General features: G+C 43.7%; 1 protein-coding gene across 1 annotated transcript in view; it reads right to left on the reverse strand.

The window, feature by feature from the left end:
- Positions 1 to 22,025, reverse strand: part of ELOVL4 (ELOVL fatty acid elongase 4) — a 226,390-nt gene that overhangs the window by 122,870 nt on the left and 81,495 nt on the right. The window contains exon 3 of the mRNA XM_078648115.1: positions 9,860 to 9,940. Within this exon, the coding sequence (XP_078504241.1) occupies positions 9,860 to 9,940 (81 nt within the window). The remainder of the gene's footprint in view (positions 1 to 9,859; positions 9,941 to 22,025) is intronic.

A 22,025-nucleotide genomic window follows, 5' to 3' on the forward strand; every position in this document is an offset into this window, starting at 1 on the left:
AAGAGCTCTATTATATTTTACTACTAAACAGGCAGCCTTAAGTGCAGTTACCTTGCAGACAGCAGGGTCATGATTTGAATGGTGCAGCACATGCAGTAGCAATTGACCCAAAAGCTGTCAGAACTCCTCTAAACACGTAATATTACTACATTTGACTACTAAGCAGGCAGTCACAATTACAATTGCAGTTACCTTACAGTTAGAATGGATTTGATGTGAATGGTGCAGCAGATGCAGTGGCACCGGAGCCAAGACCCCACAAAACCCATATTATTGTTAACATTTAAAACTAAACAGGCAGTCACAAGTGCTGTTACTTTGCAAACAACAGGGTCATGATTTCAATGGTGCAGAAGATGCAGCGGCACAAAGAACAAAAGCTCTTGATACCCCACTGCTGAACACCAAAAATTGATACATTTTTCTACTAAAACAGGCAGTCACAAGTGCAGTTATCTGGAGTTAAAAGGGGCTTGAATTGAATGTAGCAGCCGGTGCAGTGGCACCGGGACCAAAGGCTCCAGGGACCCCCACTAAGTACCGAATTTCGCTAGATTTTACAACTAAACAGTCAGTCACAAGTACAGCTATCTAGCAGGCACTAGGGCCTTGATTTCAATGGTGCGGCAGGTGCAGTGGCACCGGGACTAAAAGTTGTTAAAACTCCTCCATACCCCAAACATTGCAATATCAACTACTAAATTAGCAGTCACAAATGCAGTTAGTTACCTTGCAGGCTCTAGGGTCATGATTTCAATAGTGCAGCAGGTGCAGTGACACCAGGCCCTAAGCTCTAGGAATCCCTCTAAACAACAAATATCACAATACATTTAATATTAAACTGGCAGCCACAAGTGCGGTTACCTTACAGGCAATAGGGTCATGATTTGAATAGTGCAGCAGGTGCTGCACCAATCATAAGTCCTCTAAGCAAATGGGGGACATGGGCATGAGAGCCTCGATGGCGGACGTGTCTGCTAGAGGCTCAATATTAACAATTATTGGTGCTGGTGGAGTCCCAAAGGTAAACCGGCAGTGAGAACCCCGAATTGAGGAGCGAGGTAGGCACTGCAAGCTGGAAAAGTGCTGAGTGGGGTGACGACCACATCCAACATGGCGGCTCCCGGAGACTGAATAACGGCCCAACTGAGGCGATGAGGAGGAGCATTGATAGTGGCGCCAGTCTCACACTGCCCGAAGCAGCAGCAGCAGCGGAGAGCCAGATAGGACAGTTACTGCCCGGACCGAGGTAACACCTCACTGCCGTACTCAGAGGTGCGCACCAAGTTAGAGCCGGCAGCAGGGGTAGCCAGGCGGGCGCTGTGAGAAGTTGGCCTGATATATGATGTTCACTAGTTCTAGTGATCACCTTGTATCAGTCCAAACAACCCTTATGGTGATTGGTTGTAAGTAAACCTTATAGACCAGCTATCCTAATGGTAGCATGGACAAAGCAGTCTTAGGCTAAACTGTTTTGGCATGTGAAGCCAGCTATTTTACCACATATAACCCCTTGAATACCAGATGAAAGGACACCACACAGGTTGTTATGAAAATAAACTGCATATTTATTAATAACAAACACCTCTGAACTCTTTATGACATTAGTTTCATTACGCTAAACATCAGGGGCATGCACACAGCGAGCAAGAGCCATCTACTCCTACATTAAGTGGCAGGGAGCGTAGATAGCTCTGCTACAAGAAAAACACTTAACAGTGCTAGAGTCGGAGTGCCTGCACAGGAAATGGCGCGGGCCCTATGCACCACAACATACTATGCCTTTGACAGCGGTACCTTGATTTGGCTCAGGCCGGGAACTACCTTTCAGGAAATCGGGAGAACAGTGGACAAAGAAGGGAGATATACAATCCTAGAGGTACTCCTGGAGGGGCAACCAATACATATAGGCAGCATCTGGACTCCAAACACAGAGCAAGACAAATGTTGAGATCACCTCACTGGGGTCCTAGCCCAATACACTTCCATACCATGAATACTAGGGGGCGACTACAACTGCTTGCTAGACCTCATTCTAGATAGATCCCATCCCCCTACCGCACACTTCCCAGCTCATAAACAGACGGAATGCTACCGGTCCTGAATTTCACATTGAGCGCTCACAGATGCATGAAGAGTCTGACATCCAAACACCAAGATCTACTCGTTTCACTCTGTCCCCCACAATTTAATGGGTAAGGCTAGACAGATTTCTCTGCACCGCAACAATAGTCCCCAAAATTCAGCACTCTGACTACCTAGGCCTGGTCCTTTCAGGCCATGAAGCACACATCCTAACCCTTAGGTGGAGACACCCCCCATTCCCCACTACCCACCTGGAAAAGGCATTCTGGCATGAGCAGGGAAACAGCATACAGGAATACTTTACAACAAACATGGTTACAACAGCTTCCAGGCTGCTGGAATGGGACGCCTTTAAGATGGTTGCCTCGGGAGAGTGCATATGACAAATAGTGAGAGTTAGGAGAACACGCTCTACAAAAAGCAGAGACCACATTGGCAACTATAACCAAAGAAGGGGACGTGTACACGGCAACCCCGACCCAGGTGGCGGAGGCCAAAACGGCATACGCAGCGACCCTACTGGACCTGCTTAGATATAATTTTAAGGTACATACAGCAAGGGCACACAGGGAGGACGACAGAGCCGGGACCCTCCTAGCCTGTTTGTCTCTGCAAGATACAGAGATAAAACCAATCACAGAGATAGTAGACCCGGCCGGAAAGTCTATCAGCTCACAGGCAGAAATATTACAACTCTTCCAAAACTATTATGCAGGGGTATATTAAAATCCAACACCGAGCAACCAAAGGGCACTGGAACACTTCCTAGATACCCTAAGTATACCACAAATTTTACCATTGGATAAGACCTCCCTGGACACAAAGATAGCGTCCACAGACATAATCCAAGCCCGGGCATGCAATAAAGCCCCTGGAATGGACATCTTTCTACTCAATATTATAGTACCTTCTCTGCCCTACTTGTACGCCACCTGACAGAAATGTATGACGAAGCATTAGAGCAGGGCGAATTCCTGGGGTCACTCAGGGAATCCATGCTTGTGACATTCCCGAAACCGAACCGAGACCCAAAACTCTTGGCCTCATACAGACCATTAACAGCATTGACAGCGGACTGTAAAATCCTGGGGAAGATATGAGCAGATTGATATACACAAATCCTCCCACCACTGATCCACCCGGAATTGTTCCAGATAGAAAAGCATCTCAGATCATCCATAGGCTGTTCCACGTTCAGGACAGAGGAAGCATCACCTATCCAAGAGCCGCATGCTTGATGCTGGACAAGGAGAAAGCATTTGATACCCGCACATGGCCGTACCTGTTCACAGTTGTTCAACGGGCAGGACTAGGCCCCACCCCTGGCGTATATGCAACTATTATACACAAATCTCACCTCAAGAGTGCAAATGGGACTGTATATATCAGCCGCATTCAAAGTGGTGAGGGGCACAAGGCAGGGGTGACCCCTCACCCCTCTACTGTTTGCCCTGGCAGTGGAGCCGCTATTGATTCGCCTACGCCAGGCGGGAGAGAACTGGGGTATCCCAATAGCAGGCACCACTCACAGCGTATCGCTGTATGCAGATGACCTATTATTGTACATGCGTGACATCACAGAAGACTTGACTCCAATCTGGACAACACCGACAGAATTTGCAGAGGCTATCGGACTCAAAGGAAATTGGGATAAATCCACAAGTTATCCGCTAAGCCCGGGACTCACCCCCCAGAACATCACAATAAGAGATCAGACTGTTGCCTGGAGTGAAAGTGCCCCTCAATACTTAGGAGTCCGGCTATACCACTCCCCCACTGACATATATGAGGGAACCCATCGCAAAGCACTGGCAGGGTTAAAGGCGGTGGTAGGTTTTTGGAAGACTCTTCCCCTGGCCCCAATTGGATGAGTGGCCTTGGCTAAAATGATAGTAGTCCCTAGATTACTATACCACTTTGCAAACCTCCCATTCATCTCCCCGTACCTTTTTTCGGGAACTAGACTCATTACTTATCTCCCTTTTTTGGGCCACAGGCCGCCATAGGGTAGCTCTGTCCAAATTACAATTGCAGCCTTACAGGTGGGGACTTCAAGACCAATCCATCGAGGCATATTTCCTAGCCACACAATTGCAGTCGCTCTCTCACTGGACCGAGGAGCGTTACTTAGGAGAAACGAATACCAAGGTTGGGCCTATAGCTTTGCTGGCAATCCGTTGTTTGTTAATACCCGGCACCAGACCCATGCGAACATACCCACTTCAGGTGTCAATAGCCCGCAGATGCATACTGAGGATACATTGTATGTCCGCAAGAAAGACCCTCTACTCTCCACTGCTACCTCTGATAGGACTGCCCAGAAATGAAAGATATTACACTTCTAAAGAGTTGGCATACGTTTTTGCACAACACATTGCTTGGTGTGCCAAAGGTTTGGCTTCCTTTTTTTGCAGTTTTATAGAACACAACTTGTTCCACCAAAGAGCTAAGAATGCTTTATGTGAGCACCACATTACATAAGGTAAATCTTTTAAATCTGCTGATCTTGCCCTACCATGTGGTGTTCCTCAAGGCTCATCCCTAAGTCCGACACTTTTTAATATCTATGTGTCGGACTTAGCTAGGGTTATTAAAAACTACCGGATGAGCCTTACCACATATGCCGACGACACCCAGTTGGTACTCGCCATTAAGAACGATGGAGAAGAGGTGGCGGCACGGTTCCAGGAAGGAATGTTGGCAATTAAGGAGTGGATGGCTGGAAACTGCTTAAGACTTAACTCAGAGAAGACTGAGGTAATGATCTTTGGAAAGTTATCCCCATCGTGGTCTTCTGTCTCGTGGCCCCCCTTACTTGGAGCTCTGCCAACTCCTGTTCATAAAGTCAGGAATTTAGGAGTAATTTTTGATGAAAAGCTTAATTTTTCTAACCATGCTAATCAGATAGCATCCTCCGCATTTCACAAACTTAGACTCCTGAAAAGAATTCTGCCATTTCTTCCAGACAGCGCGAAGAAAACGGTGGTTAGCTCCTTGGTGCTTTCATCTTTGGATTATTGCAATGGACTATTTGTGAATGCTCAAGCTCGGGTGGTGGCCAAATTGCAACTAATCCAAAATGCAGCAGCAAGGTTACTGTCTGGCACCCCCAAATATAAACCCATTAAGCAGGTAATCAGGAGCTACCACTGGCTAACTGTAAGAAACCGGATCAGATTTAAAACCTTATGCCTGACTTTTAAGGCATTACATGGTCTTGGACCGGTGTTTCTTAAACAGAAACTTACACTATATCACCCTAACAGATCACTTAGATCGGAACATCTTCTCCAGCTGACGGTCCCACGAACTAGGACCGTCTCTTGGGGTGATAGATGCTTCACAAACACAGCTGCTAGACTGTGGAACACGCTCCCGATCGCGATAAGGTCTACCCCCTCACTGTTTCAGTTTAGAAAATTACTGAAAACCTGGCTGTTCGACCAATAACCTTTCCAATAACTGCACTTTTTTGAATCTTGATAATGCTCCTACCGGGACAATGAGTTGAGTCATAGCGCCAAGACACCCACGGGTAAAAGTTGCGCTTTAAAAATTGTAAAAATAAATAAATAAGGTCATTTTTTTCCTGTCTTATTGGCACTGGGAAATTAAGTGATTTGCCTGGAGTCACCTGTTGTTCAGCTGACGCAGCGATTCGAACCTGGTTACCCAGTTCAAAGTCAGAAGCTCTGACCATTAGGCCACACTACTAATAAAGGGTAATTTGACATGCTTGTGCAAAGAAATAGATATAGAAGCTAATCTCTTCTACATTCGCAGCTGGATGGTTAGATGTAAAATTTGAATGAATGTGCTTAACAGTATTTTAAATATCAAGCTTTTGTTACAAGAGGTGGTTCGGAGTAAGAAATTGTGGTTAGCAGAATCAAAACAAAAAACACTGAGAATTTTGTGTTTTTTTGTAGTTTTATATAGTTCAAACTCGATCCAAAGTTATTGGAGCACGTTAGATGAGCACCAGTTACATTACTCAAGCACACATTTTTTAAAACAATTAGACATAGGGAAATTAAGTGAATTGCCCAGAACCACAGGATGATGAGCTGACACGGAGACTTGAACTTGGTTCCCCAGTTTCCAGCTATAGCCGTTATGCCATAACCTCCCCCTCCAGTGGAAGGTCACCTTTCTTTTGCATGAGTGTTCACCATTCACATATTATCCATAGATCATTCCCTATCTATATTAGTTCCGTCGGTGCAGACATTTAAATTGTTTAATAGATTTTCAGAAATCAGCACATAAAGCCTTAGAAAAAGCTATGGCTAAGGTACAAATTCTCTGCAGATCTTAAAAGAGGTCGAGCACCTCAATATGTTATAGGTGAAAAAGTATGGTTACTTGCAACAGATTTGCATCCTAACAAATCTTCTCAATTGTAAGCCACATTTGTGGGTCCATTTATGATTTAACTAACTGGGAATGTAATTAATATGCCATTTAAGTTGCCCCAATCTATGAAAATGCACCTATTTCATACATCAAAAATAAAAATCCCTCCACATCCTATGTTAGTGCAGGTGAAGTCTGAAAATAAATAGGAGGTACATAAGAATGTAGACACAAGAATTTTCTGAAAAAAGTTGCCCTTTCTGGTGGATTGGAAGCAGCTTGGTACGGAGGAGAGATCATGAGAACCAGCTTTTAATCTTCATACCTCACATCAGTGAAATTTGTTTTACACAATACATCCTGAAAAGCTAGGTGCTCTGCTGCCAAAGGATATGTTGGGTGAAGGCCCTGTCAGGCAGCATGTCAGGAGGTAAAGCTCACCATTTACCCACTTGTGCTACAGTCAATTCAGAGAAGTAAACACTGGTGGTGTCCACAAAGTGTCACTGTGGTCTTGTTTGAGGCTTCGCATGTGCAGAGACCACACAATGTGACAGCACTTTAAAGCCCACATTGTTTAGATATGATAGCAACAAACAACAGCAGTCATCTTTAGTTATCGAGTATACCTTAACTTGTGTTTCACATAATCCTTGCTAGACAATCATGATACAATGTTGATATAGCCAGGACCAGGTCTCTGTATTGCACAATTGCTTTGCAAGGAGGTTTTGGAGAACATAGGAAACAAAGATCTTGGGCAACTAAATTGTTGTGTATAAATGCACTGGTAAGGTTATGATGGGAGAAAAACAAAAAAGGCTATTTGAAATGTTTGTACAAAATAGTGCATGATATATTGTGGTCATCAATAAAGTGTGTTAAGAAGAAAAGAAAAGGTTCTTTGCTTGAATACTAAGGCTGGTGTCGATCCTTGTATCTCCTTTTAAAATTGATTTTTAATTTCCCGGTTGAGTATCTTGTCAAGGGCGGTTTTCCTTTCAAGGGTTGGACATCCGGTCATTGGCAATCATCTTTTTTTAAGCTAATAATTTTTTCAAGTGCAAATCTCAACAATTTATGTTCTGCTGGAGACTAAACCTGAACCGGTTTCAAAATGGATACATTTTCTAAGCTTTTTTGTTTGCTACCCATGTGTGCACTTTCTAAAGTGGAGACTGCGAGGTGCTTTGTTGATTTTAGATCTATAGGTACACGTTAATAAAGGGACATGCCTCTGGAAGCATTCTACAAGTGTGTAGCGGGGTGGACGGCCATGTGGAGGGAAGACTCCTGTTACAGGCTGGTGGGTCACTGATTTGGATACCCCTTCCTCTTTTACTGCACATCAGGACGATTGGAGATCGGACTCGCAATCGCTATGGCCGGACAACACCAGTGAGGAGTGTTCCTTTAATTGGGCGGGTACTACGAAGGAAGACACGCCCTTGAGTGACGTCTATGCGACAGGATTAGTCAAAAGCCAGGAAGCAGAGAGGTCGGCGTGTGACATCACCGAACAAGCAAAGTCTGAGTGGAGAGGAGCGAGGGAGACGAGCGAAAGAGCCGGAGTACAAGCATATAAGGAAGGAGACTTGGAGGGACGTCGAGACGAGGCGCTAGCGGAGGAAGAGCCAGAGCCAGGTGGCCAACGACACCACGAGCCGCCCAGCCACACTCACAGGGGAGTGTGGCTATCCCAGGTACGGCAGCACGTAACCAGCTGGCTGGGAAGGAGGGGAGGTGCTCCTCGGTAGAAAGCGCGTAGCTTAGGTCTATTTTTACGCGTGCTTTGTTCTTACGTCGAGTGCTCCCCTCCCTAACCTATACCTACTTTTCCCTCACCCAGACACCCTCTCCTCACTGTCTCTCCACCACGCACAACTTCATAAAATACACGGTGCACAGTGCTCCTTACACCACCCGGTCCTCCCCCTGGGAATAGTAGTGAAACCAGGACAGGGTCTAATCCGTGCCATTCTTATCTTCACGCATGTCCTACGGTGGCGTAACCGAGGCGGAGTGGACAAGTGAAAAGCAGGAAGATAGGAGAGAACCTTCCCACACCAGAGGAGTCAACCCAGCGATCTTGTCCAGAGAGAGACTGTCACAACGGAAAAAGAAAACATTTATAAAAATAAAACCATATCTACCGAGGTCTAGTCTCCGTGCCCTTACTTCTCCACCCTCGCCCCCCCGCTACAAAGTGCTTGGTTTGGATGTACAACATCCATGTATCTAACTATAGAGGTCTCTGAATAAAGATCCATCCTACCACACTTGGTTTTCTCCCAGTTCCTCCTCAAAAGCTCATTGAGGAGATTCTGAAGAGTCTTCATGTGTGACCATGGCACAGTAAGACCAATGGTTCTCCTTTCAGTGCACTTAAGTCTTTTTGAACAATAGGCCTTGCATGCACAAAGGTTTTGTCATTATGATCCCTGGGCAGGAACAGGTGGTGGACCAAATGGTGGTCTCTATATGACAACCGGATGATGTCCCCCTTCCCAGATTCATTCTCGTACAACCTGGTCTTCCTGTTCGCGTCGGAAAAAATTATCCAAAATTGATATTCATCTATTTGCTCTATGCTAGTGTTTCAAAAAGTGTGCCCACCTGTTTGTCATAACATCAATGGGTGGATGCAATTATAAGCAGAGCATTGACTTAACACCTCCAAATACAATGAAAGAAATTGAGGTGGAATCTGTGTCTGCATTGAGTGCACGTCATTGCAATTGTGCATGAAGTCAAATAAGTGGTAGTATTCTGAACCCAACACTAGAGGGCAGGAGAGTGAACCGCATGTATACAGAATATACAGCACAGTATGTGAATTTGCAATAGACACCTTGTGCAAACATCAAGTGCTGAAAACTGAAAGTGTATCGCCTTCCTTGGATTCCCAAAATTCATCACAAAAGATCGATCTGCTGTGAATTGCAGAACAGTTACCAGGGCCGGACTGGCTACCTGGCAGTTGTGTGTGCTGCCGAGCTAGGGGCTAATTTCTCTGTGGTGGGGGCTTATTTCGTTGATGGGGACCTGCGTGCGATTTGAAATAAAAAAAGCAAAACGAATTTCGTTTTGCACACGCAGGTCCCCATCAACGAATTTATCCCCCAGCACGGCTGCACACGCAACTGTCCGGTAGCCAGTCCGGCCCTGACAGTTACTGAGCCATTATAATGCAATTGGAGAGGCCCATAAGTAACAATCATCAAATTAATGCTTTCTTAAATTGTAACCAAAATATCCATCAACTGCCTTCAAGTCACAGATCTGTAATGATCTTGGTTGAAAAAAAGTGCTCAAGACACACATTGTATTCAATGTGTACAGGGCAAGAAAAACTGAATCATCATTACTTCCAATCAATTTTAGAACTACTATCACACACACAAACAATAACACTTACCCTAACTTCAGGCTCATTATCTGAATAATCCACAGTCTGACAGATGTAGCTGTAGCCTGCAGCTCTTGCTCCCAAAAACAGCTGCAAAAGTAAATACATTTATTGGTAAGGATAAAAAGTATTGCAAATATAAAATATATTAAACTAATATGACACGTGTAATGATGTGTTTAGAAAAACGCATGTAAACATATAAAGAGATAATTACTTGCTCAGGTGTCCTAACTTATTAGAACATTAGGTTTGAAAGTTATGGGGTGCCATAGCTTCTCAACACTTATTGTCAGTTACCCTCTACCTGCAGTTTGTTACTAGCACCACGCTACAGAATGTAAAATAAGATGTCAAATCTGCATTTAATGAGGAAAAAGACACACATCCGTAGCATGTGCCTCTTTTCCAGGCTCAAATGCTTTACTCTTCACCTCATATCCTTTAATGCGAGTATGATGATAGTTTAACTGTGTTGGACTTCTGGCGAAGGAAGAGGAAGGATGGTCTGTTATAATTAACAGATGGCGCCTAAGAATAACATTACTAGAGTTAATACAACAGGTGGGAACATTTGATATAAAGTCCACAGCATCCAAATCTAAAGAATTATTACATTGCAGAAAATTAAACACAGAACAGCAGAAGTGGTGCCCAGCAGAGAAAGACTGGAGAACTGTCTTCCAAAACTGCATGCTGGCCCCGAACCAGACCCTAGAAAGTAGTTGTGAAAAGCTTGTGGGGCTTACATACCAGCTATCCTTCAGATTACATGAATGGGTGCATGCCTCTGCAAAACTGATGAATGAAAAGGCTCTGGCTAAGTGTGAGCAGTTACACCTTCTTGAAAGGGGCCTGCAAGAACAGAGCAGTGTTTAGAAAGGTTATCAGAATATCTAATGTAGGAATTAAGAGCATACTTGCGAGGTCGCCAAGTCCTCTGTAAAAGATAACCTCAATAGTTCCTAGTTATTTGTGACCACGCGAAATAAAATGTTAACTCATCAATGTCCTAATTATGAATGGTAACTTCCCCTATAGAGGCATCGAGTAAAAAGTAGGGAACTCTTTTCTCTCATTGATAAAAAGAGAAAAGTACTTCCACAAGGAACTAAGCTCTACATTATAACTGTACTCCTTTGAAACAATGTTTTGATCCTATGAAGAAACATACTGCAACCTAGCTACAAATGCAAATAAACGATTAAAAAAGTGGATACTGGTTTAGCGCTAAGAAGTGTAATGGCCCTCTTTTGAGGCCAGGGATACTACGTTTGGTCCATGGTCGCAGTCTTTACTGGGGTACTTTTTCTGATGAAGAAACTCCTCTACCTACGGAAAAGCAAGCAGTCGTAAACCAGGATCAGCCTCGGGGTCATCAAGAAAAGCCATGTAATAACCCAGCAGATGTTTGCTTAGCGATAAGACCACCACATTCGTGGCCTCTGTGGGACGTAGGGGCTTTAGGCTAATATCGGACTACAAAGGGAAATAAATGTAATCTGTTCATAGTGGAACCAGAGAATATATCCTGTAGAATTAGACTACCAATGTTGTCACTTAATGTGAGCGTCGTAGAGGTGGTAAGACTACGCAAATTCCCCTTGGACAAGCACCGCTATATGATGAGCTGTAATGAGAATTTACGCTCTGTGGCTGCTTTATAAAAAGATTCCCTCCTCTACCTTCTCTGATTTGTTAGATAGTACTGCTGACGTTCTGGGCATGGGAGAGAATGAATTAAGCTTTTTAGAGAGCTCTGGCACATCTGAAGACGACAAGCTGACAAGAGGTGCTGTCTCTGGGCTGCGTGTTGGGCAGCCTCAATCGGTCAGCTGTCAACACAGCAAATGATGGATACTGGAGAGTGACTGGCATTTTTTTTATTGATGCCCAGAGCCAGTGGTCCACTATTCTGCTATGCAGCCTGTACTCAATGTGCTAGAACAGTAGTCATACGAGCAAGATACCTTGCAGCTATCAAATGTACTGGATGATTTTTCCTGCTTATTTTCTGTTCCCATCCGTTAGTCATGTGGGAAAAGGTTCTAGTTCAGAAGACAGGCATTATTCCATAAGAGATTAAAAAAACGTTCTCACAATCAAGTGGAGAGCTTCTCAGGGGCGGAAAATGTGGTTCGAGGCATATAGGACCATTCACAAGTGGGGGTGTCACTAAGGGGAATGTGGGAGAGGTGTGGCGCCGCGGCCAGGGCGACTGACGCTGGAATCTGGGGACCACGGTTCGATCCCCGGCTCCGGCGGCAGGTTAGCCCAGCACCATGTGACTCTGGGCAATAGCTCACTTAATCTTCCCGACGGCCCCCCAGCGCCTAGAGACCCTTACGGGTGATTGTGCGCTTTACAAATGTGGACTTTACTTAACTTTTTACAGTTCACACTAATAGTTACCCTAGAATAGATTCCTGCCATTTGAGAGACAGGTATCAAAGACAAACTGTACTCAGGGGCAGAGTTATATTCAAGGAAAATAAGGGATCCGTATCCTCTCCTTGCATCCTATGGGAGCCTTTTAAGACCGTGATGGGGTGAGGCCCAGGCCCTGATAGGAGGGACGAAAAAGGAGGCACAAATGACATGCAAAATGATGGATCAGGACGTGATGAGGCTGGAGGTGACTAGGAAGTGCAACAGTGACACCTGACACAGATTAGCACTGAGGCAACAAGATCTGAGAAACATGGCTGACAAACAGCCCGATCGCATGTCCTGACCACACAGCGCAGACTTTACGAAGTTGGAGACATGGCATCCAAACTACTGGCTTGGCTGGATAGGGGCAGGTCTTGGGTGGCGGGAGACTGATCGGCAGGGTGCCTTACAGATGACATGCACCTTGATCGCAATCACTTTTGCCTCATACTATGAGAATCCCAGGAGTAGGAGGTCGTACATTGAGAGTGAGGGGCTCCTGAGTGAATTCACTATTCCAACACTATTGGGAGAGGCCACGGACAACTTGGAAGCCGAACTGACAGAGGAGGCGATAGCAGCGGCCTTGGAATTGTTGCAGTACGGGAAGGCCTCGGGACACAACAGACTGCCGGTGGAGTTGTACAAGGGGATTTTCTAGCAAAATCGCTGGGTCAATGTTGGAAATGTTCCAATTGGCAGTGGTATCCCTCCCTTAAGATCAAGGAATGGCCACGATAATGGTCATCCACAAAACAGGCAAGCCTCTTGAGGACTGTGGCTCCTACAGACCAATCTCACTCCTATACGTGGAGGCAAAGGTCCTAGCGAAGGCCCTGGCAGTTAGGCTTCCTACCAGATATTATACACTAAGATCAGTCGGGCTTCATGCCACGTAGGAGCACAAGACTCAACTTGCGCAGGATGTAGAGGATCCTCCACATGCCCGGTGAGCTCTCAACTCAACAAACTGCACTGATGGCCCTGGACGCATCCATGGCATTTGATAGTATAGAGTGGCCATATCTATTTGCTGTCTTGCAAGATGGGGTTTTGACCTGAAATTCTGTGCCTGGGTCAAATTGCTATACCAGGCCCCTCCAGCCAGGGTGCAGGTAAACAGTGTGATTTAGGGATTATAGCATTGGGCAGAGGCACCAGACAGGGATGCTCATGGTCGCCCCTCCTCTTTGCTTAGGCTCTAGAGCCACTGGCAAAATGAATACTTGGAGAACCGCTGATATGGGGCATTTCCTCGTTTGATGATTGGGAGTAAACGTAACTGCCTCTTCGCAGACAACAGGGTCCTCTACTTCTCCAGACCGTATGCCTCCATCGCGCGCATCCAATAAATCTTTGAACTATTTGGGAGCTTTGCGAGATACAAAATAAATTGGGATAAATCATTAGTATTCCCCGTCTGGACCCCCACCTCGTCTTCTGTCAAGCTGCGTGCCACCATTAGCATTGGAGGGCTTTAAATACCTAGGGATATTTATTACCAGAGACCAGCAATTATTCTAACAGTGAAATCTCATCCCACAACTGCACCTCATCCGCACCGACGCTGCACATCGGTGCACCATTCCCCTGTCGCTAATGGGCAGAGCTGCACTATACAAGATGATGGCCCTGTCTAGACTACTATACACTTTACAAATAACACCGTTTGAGGCCCCACAAATCTTTTTTAAACAAATTGCTCACAAACTCAGATCACTACTGTGGCGAGGGGATTGCCATGTGTAGTCTTGAGCAAGTTACAGAGAGGCATCTACGATGACGGGCTGGCAACCCCAGACATTAGAAACTACGACTGTCTAACAGCCCTTAATAATCCACGACTGGGTATATGCAGACTGGAATGAACCGGCCTATGGGATCGATCGAGCAGCTATGTCAGCTGTTAATCATGAAATTATCCTATATGCCCGCAAAAATAAAATGGGTTTAAAATACACACTCTGATAGCGGTGAGAAGGTGGACAGAGGCAAATCGATATCATGGATCGCATTCTAAATTGACAGCCATGACCCCACTATGGTATACAGACCAGCTGTGGGAGCTCTCTAAACTGCAGTGGGTAAAGATAAGAATTGAACACTTGAGAGATGTAGGGAGAAATGGTTCTCTGCGCCACTTCCAAACCCTAGCCCTGCACAGACTTTGCTATTTCCAGCCCGGTCACGCACTTAGGAAGCATATTCGAGAAGGCACCAATCTCCCAGACTTTTCCCCCCTTAGAGGACAGACTGCTGGCGGACCCTATCCCAGAAACTGGAATATCAGTGATCTACAGGAAACTAATGAACAACTTCCCTGACGAATCAGCTTCAGCGAGCTTGGGTGGAAGACGTGGGGGACATTGAAGATGAGGAGTGGGTGGAAGCCCTGCAGAGACCCGGGACATAGCGGTCTGAGACAGATTCAGGTTAATACAATTAAAGGTCCTTCATCGCTTGAATTACTCACGCACGTTGTTGCATAGACTGAGAAGGATGGAGACAACCCAATGTGTCAGAGATTGTACACAGGAGGGATCATTCTACCATATCCTCTAGGGATGCCCGGTTATACAAAGATACTGGAATGGGGGAAGAGAGTACCAATGAGTGCAAAGTGGCTAATCCAAATGATTCAGGGAGAGGAAGAATGGTAAAGACACACTAAGATATGGCTGGCACTGGGATCAGGGGTGGCCAACTGAAATATAGGAAGGAAATGGGAGGCTTCACATCCCGCAATGGTAGCGGGGTAGGAGGCAGATATTGACTGGTGCCAAAGGGCAGACAAAGTGATCTATAAACTAGAGGATGTCCCAAAAAATGAGAGAAAATATGGTCCCCGTGGAGAAATTACATAGGAACAACACTGGGGCCATGAGGTACAAGGGAGATCCAAACAAATACCATACTAAAACTGAAACATACGGCTATTATGGGGCAGATACGAACTGGGGGGGGGGCAACGATGGAGCACCCAGACTCCTTTATTCACTATGTATGATCACTCCCGGGGGTAAAATAATGTATCGAAATGTGTGATGATGTTTGCACTGTACCGTCAGTATGCATATTGTACGATGAGCATGGTTAATAAAAATAAAAAGAGGTTTTTAAAAAAGGGAGTTATATTCGAGGCCAGCTGCGTTTACATGGGAAAAATATAGTTTTTACTGGCTACCACTGTCATGGAGAGCCTAAAATACACTGGTGCAGAAACCACAAGTAGGAATATTCTGCAAAAGGTTTTAACTAGCTGGTGGAAAAGACAACAAATCTGCAGTTAATCCAAGTTAGCACATTTTATTTCACCCCTTCAGCTTGCTTCTTGGGGACTGGGTCCATCTCTCTCAATGTTTGTGGCTCACATGTACACCTATCCCAAGCTATACTTCTCAAAGTTGTGGTTGTTTATTTTGATCTAATTTGCTGGGTACGGTGATCAAGTAATCCATTCCTATAATTACATGCTATTTGTACCAGGTGGTATATGGTGCATTGGCGACGATGTGTGCATGTTCTTCCCTTGAAGGTGTTTGGCCAGACCCCAGAAATCTCACTTGGTCACCCCAAGGACTACACTGTCCAACACATGACTTTTTCTAATTTCACTGAAAAGCTCAAGATGTGATTAGTCTTTAAAAGACACTCATTAAGAAAGAGGAAGAGAACAGAATGAAGATCTCATCTAATCCAATTATTTTTCTTTTTCATGTGTACCTTACCAGAGGATAGTTTGTATCTTACTGAGAACAAGCTCTCCTTCACATGTACAAGAAGTTATTGGGGCAGGGGGGGGGGGGGAGGGGGGAAAGAGTCACATTAAAAAGTAAATGGGGAGGGGGTAACCACATTCTCCGTGTGCCAAATTGAAATGGGAATTATCCCCTTAGATCACACAAAGGATAATTGCATATCACAACTTGACTTAAATCCCATCTTCCGAATAATAAACCGATGACCGTGAGATAAGAGGAAGGTCTAAGTCACTCAAGACCAGACTTAGGAATTTGAAAATAGTGGAAGCGTTGTGAGCAATCCTCTCCTGCTGGGGTTCTAGGCAATGCTCGAGGACTCATCGAATTGACCAAATATAAACCCTAACAGATATGTGTATATGTCAGGGTGTGTTGGGCATTGTTGCAGTCTTTCCCAGATAGTGGGAAAACAGGTTCATGACAGCTTCCTCATCAGCTAATGGGGAATTCTGTGCTGAAGCAGAATTAGATACAGGGTTGCAAGTACACTTTCAGGCTGAAGACAATGGAGAGATTGGATACACGACGGTATGGGTGCATAGTACTTATTGGAGAATGATATGTACGAGTCTGTCCGAAGCAATCAGGGAAGCCAAATCAGAAGAAAGTTAAATTAAAAGAGAAGCTAAAGTGAACAAGGAGACAATTTTTGTCTTTCAGACTACACCCCCCACTGCTAGAAAGAGACTTGGATTGAAGCAGATGTATTTTTATGAGGGGAACAAGAAGATCTTTCCCAGAATATATATACTAATAACCAGAAGACAGAAAAATATACAGCAAAACTAAAGGAAAAGCTGGGAAAGTATATTAAATATACCGTTTTTTGAAAATGTCGTTTATTCTTGTATCATAACCGTCGTTAAAGCTTTATTTCACATTGGCTGTACTCCACATAAACTCGGAGAAATGAATCATTCTTTAACTATGATGGATTAGAACAGTTGGATTACCTCATTTTATTTATTCTTTTTAATTGTGTTGCCTGGATGGATTTAACAGGCATAATTTTCAATTTCTATAATCATGTTTAAGATTAACTGTATTCCTCAGTAACTGATTGCTTATACAGAGCTGTATTACATTTATGTATTGTTATGCACATATATGAATCGCTGTGTTGCTTTTTGAAATTCTTATCCACTAGAAGATGGCGCCCACGTGCTATACAGATTTGTTAGTCCGTCAATCATGTTGATGTTCATGTGAGGAGTGCACAGGAAATTATTGCTTTTTTGAGTATTTAAACATGTTGTCACGATGGCTCCACTCATAGTGGAAAAAGGCGCAAGTCGAAAAACGCCCTGTCCCATTTTATTTCTCAGTAAAATAAAATAACCCAGTTTACCCCTTGACTGTGTGAGGTCTCCTCACTCATTTTGATGTGAGAGTTGGAGCCGATTTATCGTTGTGATTCCACCGCCACACTTTCAGACCGGCTCCCATTCCGGAGTGCTGACAGCGGCAATTGGTTGACTGGAACTGAACTTTGGAGCCGTGCAATAGCACCGCCGTGGAAATCAATGGCAGAGATGGAGGATTGAAGAAAACAACTCGGACGGGTGAGTTGGATATTAAACATTGCCTGGATTTCCGACTCATTGCAGGAACGTTATCAAGGGGTTGTTGTTTTTTGGCAGAGACGGGTGCTTTGTAAGCATTCATCAGAATGCATTCCAAAGAAGCACGCTGTGAGGCAGCGGTTGGCATTATCAAACGAGGCCCGGTACAACAAGGGGCCAACAGAGATATAATGCCTGATGCACAGGGAACTTTAAAATCTCACTTTCTCAAACTTGAGCGTCTCTTCAAACACGAGATAAGTAAGTGGTGTGAGGCCACCTCTCTGCAAAATTACATGGTTGTGCAGCGCATGCAACGTGGTTTCCATATCTATACCATCCCCGCTTATGAGAATCCCGATCCGCGGCAGCTGGACGAATGGTCAGCTTATAAAACTTTAGTGTCAGTAGGAATGCTGAAAATACTGATAAAATTTGCATGGAGTGATCGTGAATAATACCTTAAAGAGATTGCAGAATTGGAAACTTTATTTATGCAAGAGCAAGATGCTACAGCCAGAGAGGAATTAAGAGAGGCAAGCAAAGTACGTCTCTTGGCATATGAGGAAAAGATAAAATAACGAAAACACACCAAATTCAACAGAGATGCTCAGGTCTATGAGAAGGGCAGGATCCTTAGGTTTGCCCGCAAATTTGACGCTCCACGCAGAGCCCAGAGAAGTAATACAGATCGTAGAATTGTGGAACAATAAGAAACCTCTGAGTCAAACCTAACCACCGATAGATAACGAGCAGTCCAGGGAGGACTGCACGGGTCCCCCCCCCCCAAACACAACTCCCTGGGAGCTCCCAATTTCACGAGGAGTTTCAACTCATGAGACAATCCCGGCAACGGAGAGGAAGAGGCAAACCCCCGGAACAAGCACGCCGAAAAAAATCAAGAAAAACGAGATGGAGGCAGGAACAAGTGCAAATCAAGGTGTGGCCTCACAGACACGAAGCAAGAGAGGCATGAGAAAGTGAATCAAGTGGAGGATCTGACAATTATAAACTTGACATCAAAACAATTGACCAAAACAAAGGAAACGATTCTAAATAAAAGGACTTCCATTCTGTTCAACTCAAGGCTTTGAGTATAAGCAAACACGTATAGACATATCTTTTTACAATAAAGTTAAAACTCCAAAAGTTCTTTAAGACTAAAGGATTACAAGGACAAGAAATAGGAGCCAATATAATGCTAAACTCAAATCCATTAACAGATGTCCTAACTGGAGACGATCTTGCAACATTACAATTACTTGAATGTCAAATTAATTCTGATAATATAGCAGAAGGTGCTATTTCCATTCCCACACTTGAAAGTTTTGGAAGTACACAGAAAACAGTGAAAACAAATTTCATACCCAAGTCGAGCTTCATATCTCCCATGAGTTTTAACACCATCGAAGTATTTGAGGAAACTGTCACAAATGACCTGGTGAAACTAAGACAACGTAAATTTGGAAGAAAAAAATGAAACTAACTTGAACCTTTCAATGAAACGAAAAAGAGCAATTGAGGGCATTGAGAAGGACCCAAAGATTGTCTGTAAACCTTCTGATAAAGGAGGAAGCATTGTGCTTATGACAAAAGACTTCTATTGTAAGGAGGCATTCCGACAATTATCGGACAAAACTTGCTATGTCAAAATTACCAAAGCGAAATATAACATCAGTGTCCAAGAGTACCATTTGATGATTCAGAAGTGGCATGACAAGGGAATGATCAACGTGGATGAATTTGAATTCCTCTTTTGTCCTCATCTGGTGATATCTACATTCTATCACCTTCCAAAGATCCACAAAAATGCTAACAAACCCCCTGGTCATCCAATAATATCATCCAAGGGAAGTGTAACTGAATCCATGTCACAATAAATTGATATCTTTCTCGCTGACTTTGTGAAAGTATTACCGTCTTATATTCGTGACACTAAAGATTCTATTAGAGTAATATCGAACAAACCTTGGGAATCCGACATGCTGATGTTGGTACATGACGTAACAAGTTTATACACTTGTATTAATCAGGTCAATGGTATCGATGCTATTCGTTACTTCCTCAAAGGCAGATCTTTGAAATATGCTGAGCATAACGAAATGTTAATTGAGTTTCTTTCTTTTTGCTTAACCAACAACATTATTTTATTCCAGAAACAATATAGACAGGTCAAAGGTACAACGATGAGCACCTGCTTCGCCCCCAGCGATGCGAACATGTGCGTAGGCTGGTAGGAGAAGCAGGTGGCCTGGGCCGAAAGCAACAACCACTGGGTCTCGTCTATTGTTGGTTGGTTTAAGAATATCAATGACATTTTTATTCTCTGGAAAGGTTCAAGAGTTGAGGCAGAGTCATACATTCGGGAATTAAACGGAAACACAGTCAACCTTCATTTCAGTGGGCACATCAGTGCAAAGGAGGTTGAGTTCCCTAATCTCAGAGTTTTTTATCCAAGAAGGGGAAATTTGCACATCTCTGTTCAGAAAAACGACAGCGGGGAAATTCGATCCTTGAGGCCCACAATAATCACCCGAAATCTCTAAAGAACAGTATCCCCTATGGGGAACTCTTACGACTCAAGAGGAGCTGTACTAGATATAGTGATTTCCAACATGCTGCTGGGGATGCCATAGCAAGATTTATTGTGAGAGGGTATTTACCATCACTACTACAGAAAACTCTGGGTAGAGTGGAAAAGATTCCTAGACATGGTCTCCTCAGAGATAAGAATCAGCCCAATAAAGATCAAGGGGAGACACCGAGATTCATCACAACATTCTCGAGTGAATCAAACGCAGTAAGACAGATTATCTCACTTAATTGGCATATCCTCAAATCAGATATTGTGATTGGAAAAAGCCTACCAGATCATCCTAAAATCACTTATAGGCACTGTTGGTCACTTAAGGACACTCTAGTACAGAGTCACTTTGAAGGAATTCCACAAAACCCAAAAGTGAGCAGCCTAACTGGATTCTTTCCCTGTTCCAAATGTAAAGCTTGCAGGAAAAGTCCTAAAACAATCAAATAGGAGATCCCTGGGAAAAATACAGAACAGAACCATTAATAAATGTTTAACCTGTACTACACCCTATTGCATTTACTGTTAAGTCTGTCCATGTAAAAAGTGTTACGTGGGTACCACCATACACCCAGCAAAACGTAGAATTCTAGAACACACCAGGGCTATTGAGAAGAAAGATTTCACGTATCCCGTGGTGAGACACTTTGCCAGATTTCACCAAAGTGATCGAAATCTTCTGAGATTCTACTGTTTAGATCACGTTCCTGCTCATGAACGGTGAGGCAACAGAAGTAAACTTCGCAGACTTGAATCCAGATATATAGTTGATTTGCAGACTAAATCTCCGTTAGGATTAAATACAAAGGAGGAGTTAGCAATTCATCTGGGATAGAGGCCGTGGTACTATATTCTCATTAATGGATCTTACTGTGTTTCCCTATACTATTAATTATTTGAAAAAGGTCAACTGTGTACACGAAGGTGCTCGCCTAGGTCTTAAGAAGAATCAGTTAGACTACAGATGTTATTCACAAGTATTATGAACGGTCATACAGATGACCAATATATTAAGTCATGATGTACATTTTATAACATACGCACTAGGAGAGTATTTTTATCTTTCTTTGACTGCCCATACAGGGCTCAATTGTGTCTAAATACGGGTTTTTGAAAATGCAGTTTATTCTTCTATCATAACAGTCGTTAAAGCGTTATTTCACATTGGCTGTTCTCCACATAAGGTCGGAGAAATTAATAATTCTTTAACTGTGATGGATTAGAACAGTTGGATTACCCCATTTTGCTTATTCTTTTTAATTGTGTTGCCTGGATGGATTTCACAGGCATCATTATGAAAAGCGTCATTTTCAATTTCTATAATCATGTTGAAGATTAACTGTATTCCTCAGCCATGTTAACGCTTAACTGATTGCTCATACAGAGCTGTATTGCATTTATGTATTGTTATGCACATATATGAATCACTGTGTTGCTTTTTGAAATTCTTATCCACTATAAAATGGTGCCCGCAGGCTATACAGATTTATTAGTCCGTCAATCATGTTGATGTTCATGTGAAGCGCGCAGAGGTAAATTATTGCTTTTTTGTTTATTTAAACACACCCTGTTTCCACACACAGTGGAAAAAGGCGCAAGCCGAAACGCGTCCTGTCCCGTTTTATTTCTCGGTAAAATAAAATAATCGAGTTTACCCATTGACTGTGTGCTTCTTTTGATGTGAGAGTCGGAGCTGATATATTATTATTTTTTAAACAGTAAAATGAATAGTTAAACGGTTTCAGGATGTATGCACAGTTATATGCCTCTGATAATTCAAATACCCTCCTACAGGATTAACAACAAGTTGCACCCTTCTGTGAAGTATAGAAGAG

Source organism: Lissotriton helveticus, chromosome 6 (assembly GCF_964261635.1).
Source record: "Lissotriton helveticus chromosome 6, aLisHel1.1, whole genome shotgun sequence".
Lineage (NCBI taxonomy): Eukaryota > Metazoa > Chordata > Amphibia > Caudata > Salamandridae > Lissotriton > Lissotriton helveticus.